The 2,987-nt window shown below is 45.5% G+C and overlaps 1 protein-coding gene across 1 annotated transcript; it reads right to left on the bottom strand.

Moving 5' to 3' along the window:
- On the bottom strand, nucleotides 1-1,878 carry LOC120686805 (cyanidin 3-O-rutinoside 5-O-glucosyltransferase-like). Its single transcript, XM_039969015.1, has one exon. It carries the CDS (start codon nucleotides 1,665-1,667, stop codon nucleotides 186-188), a length of 1,482 nt encoding a protein of 493 aa, XP_039824949.1. The 5' UTR covers nucleotides 1,668-1,878; the 3' UTR covers nucleotides 1-185.
- Between the last annotated feature and the right edge of the window lie 1,109 nt (nucleotides 1,879-2,987).

Raw genomic sequence — 2,987 nt, 5'->3', positions numbered from 1 at the left:
TAATAAAAACCGACATGTATTTTTGCTTTCAGTGAAAGTGCAGAAGAACATCTGCTGGTCACATCCATATGATGAAAATATAATAGAACAACTGAAGATTCCCTGGAGCAAGTTGTACATGTTGCCAAGACTATATATATGCCATACCTTATTGCATCAAGTTGGAGATGCTGCTGATAGCCGATTTATTTTCTGGATTGGTCCAGATTCTGCAGGCTCTTGTTAATAAAACTCCGAAGGCATCTTTCCAGTGGCCCATGTGTAGCTACTGCCTCCTGTGCTCTCTCCTTCAGACTATGCGCATTTGCCCTTATCTGCACTGATCTTTCACTACCTCCCATCAACAATTCCAAACGACTTACAAGTTCATCTCTTGTCAGGACCCCCTCGGCATCGCGCTCCGCCCTAACACCCACCCCCCACTCCTCCTCTATCAAGTACGCATTCATCGGCTGGTCTGACCAACTTGGCACAGCCAACATCGGCACACCAGACACTATGGCCTCCAATGTTGAGTTCCAGCCACAGTGAGTGACAAAGCAACCTACTGATGGATGAGATAGCACCTTTTGCTGGTCACACCACTCCACAACCATCCCCTTGTCTGCCTTGACATCCCTCAAGCAGAAATCCACCTCTTCGGCACGGCCCTCTTTGCGCACCACCCACAAGTATGGTCGCCCAAGATCCTGCAGGCCGTGCAAGATCTCTTCTGCTTGCCTTTTGGTGTATGCCAGCAAGCTCCCAAAGGACAAGTAGACAACAGATTTCTCTAGCTGTGAATCGAGCCACTCCATGCAATCTTTCTCATCGTGCTTGAAGAGATGGACTTGTGCTTCACTTGCATCTTTGTGATGTAGTAGCGCACCAAGAGGAGGAACTGCTGGCCCTACGGCAAACACATCCATGTATGGTTGGATTGCTTTCAGGGCTACATCTTCTAGCGCATCAAATGTGTTCACTAGAACGATTAGCTTCTCCTTTTCTATCTGCTCAAACAGTTCACGCAATGCTTGGAGGAGCATCTTTGATAGATCGTTCTGCGTCTTCTCAGTGAAAAAAGTTGGCAGGTCACTGATTCTAAGAGGGTGTAGGCCTGGAAGAGTTACCTGATCCTGTGTTGAGTTGCTGCTGCCATGTTGGGCGATGAGCTCGCCGTGGCCGTGGAAATAGTGGTAGTAGGTGGCAAGAACGGTTGCAGGTTGGATCCAGTAGATGGCAATCGGAAGCCTATGCTCACGAGCTACCTCGCCTACTACCGGCAAGCTCAGGGTGCAGAGCATGCAAGTGACTGGCCGGCCACTGGCTGCAAGGCGGTCGACCACTGCCGAGAGGCTCCGGAAGTTTGCTTCCCGGCGTCGTGCACTTTCTTCTGAGTCCTTGGGCCAGCTCCCGTCATCTTTGCCATCGGAGAAGGGGATGTAGGAGATGAGCCCGTCACTGACCTCCTCATCGCAGGAGTTTCCATGGGACGGGAACATGCGGCGGTGGCTGGAGGCGGAAACCGAGAGGGTGGCGGCGCAGCCACCGATCCGAGCAAGACGATGGGCGAGAGTTCGAGCAGGGTTGATGTGGCCTTGGATGCCGTAGGCCACCACGAGGAAGTGGCTACGACGACCTTGCTCTTGCTCTCCATTGTTGTGATTCTCATCGTTTGCAAGGGCCATCACTTTATCGACCTCGATGAACGAACTTGGTAGCTAGGTACCTTTTCTACTCTCTATTTTTCTTTCTAGCTTCTGGTTTGTGCAACCTATAGACTATAGTGGTGCATATATATGAGATAGACTTGGGTTGGTATGAGCATACTATCACCTTTATAATAAACAAGGTTGATACCAGTATGGCGATACTAACCAAGAATGCGCTGATACTCCAACGAGTTAGGCTTGTACTTATCTGAGAAACATTGTTGTAGTTGTGTGGGATATGTTATTAAGCACGCCACTTAAATTTCCCTGCTGCGAGCTAGTAAATATATTATCTAGAATAAGACAACTTGAAAAATCCAATCACAAGAAGTCATCTACAAATGTTAATGGCTATGTCAACAATGTGTATGACAAACACAATCAGCTCTTGGATTGCAGACCCATCCTGGGAAGTTTGTCCACACTAAAGGATGAAGTGCAGGAAATGAGTGAACATGATTTCTTGGCCTTCCTTCAAAGCAAGGCGGAGGAAATAATGAACATGGCGGTGGATAAAACCTGCAAGGACATTGCTGATAAGATGGTGGCGGAAAATGATACTGATGGGCTGGGAACTTCTAACATGGATGTGGAGGACAACAAGATGACTGAAGAAGACAGCGATTGTTCAAAAAAAGGGAAGGGTGCTCCCAGCGCGGCCCATGTTCCTGATGGTAACAGTGTGGATACAGTTACAAATGGAAAATTAGAGGCTGTTCAAATCCCGGAGGCAGCAGCAATCCAGAAGGCTTCTCGCACACCAACCAGAGCTAGTCCGTGGCTGGTGCTTGCTGGGGATGAGCACATCCTGGCGAAGGAAGAAAGGAGGACAGCGCAGAAGAATTTGGAAGGTACTTCTTCTTCCTCGTCTTGTTGTTCTCTTTCTGTTGATACAGCAACTAGGCGTACAGTCCGCGTATTTGCGCGGCTAGTATTGAAAATTCAAAAATTTCGCATATCATTGTATCCTTACTTAAAAATTATACTTTTTTTTACCATACATCGCCCTGTTCATTATCGTAAATTATGTCTTATTGTTCGTTAAAACAATTCAAATATGATTTGCCTGTAATAACAATTTGATTTGTTGAGCTTTAATAATATTATACATATAATTATTCTTATTTTCATTTTATTTTGATTGATTGTTGTTAGCTTTAGTTTTTATTAATTAATAGTATATATTTGTAACTGACACATAGCTAATTGGTATTTTATAATTAATTTTTCATAATGGTATTGGTGGGTGATTTTTAATTAGGCACAGGGGTATTTTAGGTAATTTTTATCATAATG

This window comes from Panicum virgatum, chromosome 8N, assembly GCF_016808335.1.
Source record: "Panicum virgatum strain AP13 chromosome 8N, P.virgatum_v5, whole genome shotgun sequence".
Lineage (NCBI taxonomy): Eukaryota > Viridiplantae > Streptophyta > Magnoliopsida > Poales > Poaceae > Panicum > Panicum virgatum.
The sequence above is the reverse complement of the archived record's forward strand: the minus strand, read 5'-3'. Positions and strand labels throughout refer to the sequence as shown.

Coding starts and splice junctions, on each gene's coding strand:
- LOC120686805 (XM_039969015.1), bottom strand. CDS start 1,667: ATGGCCCTTGCAAACGATGAGAATCACAACAATGGAGAGCAAGAGCAA.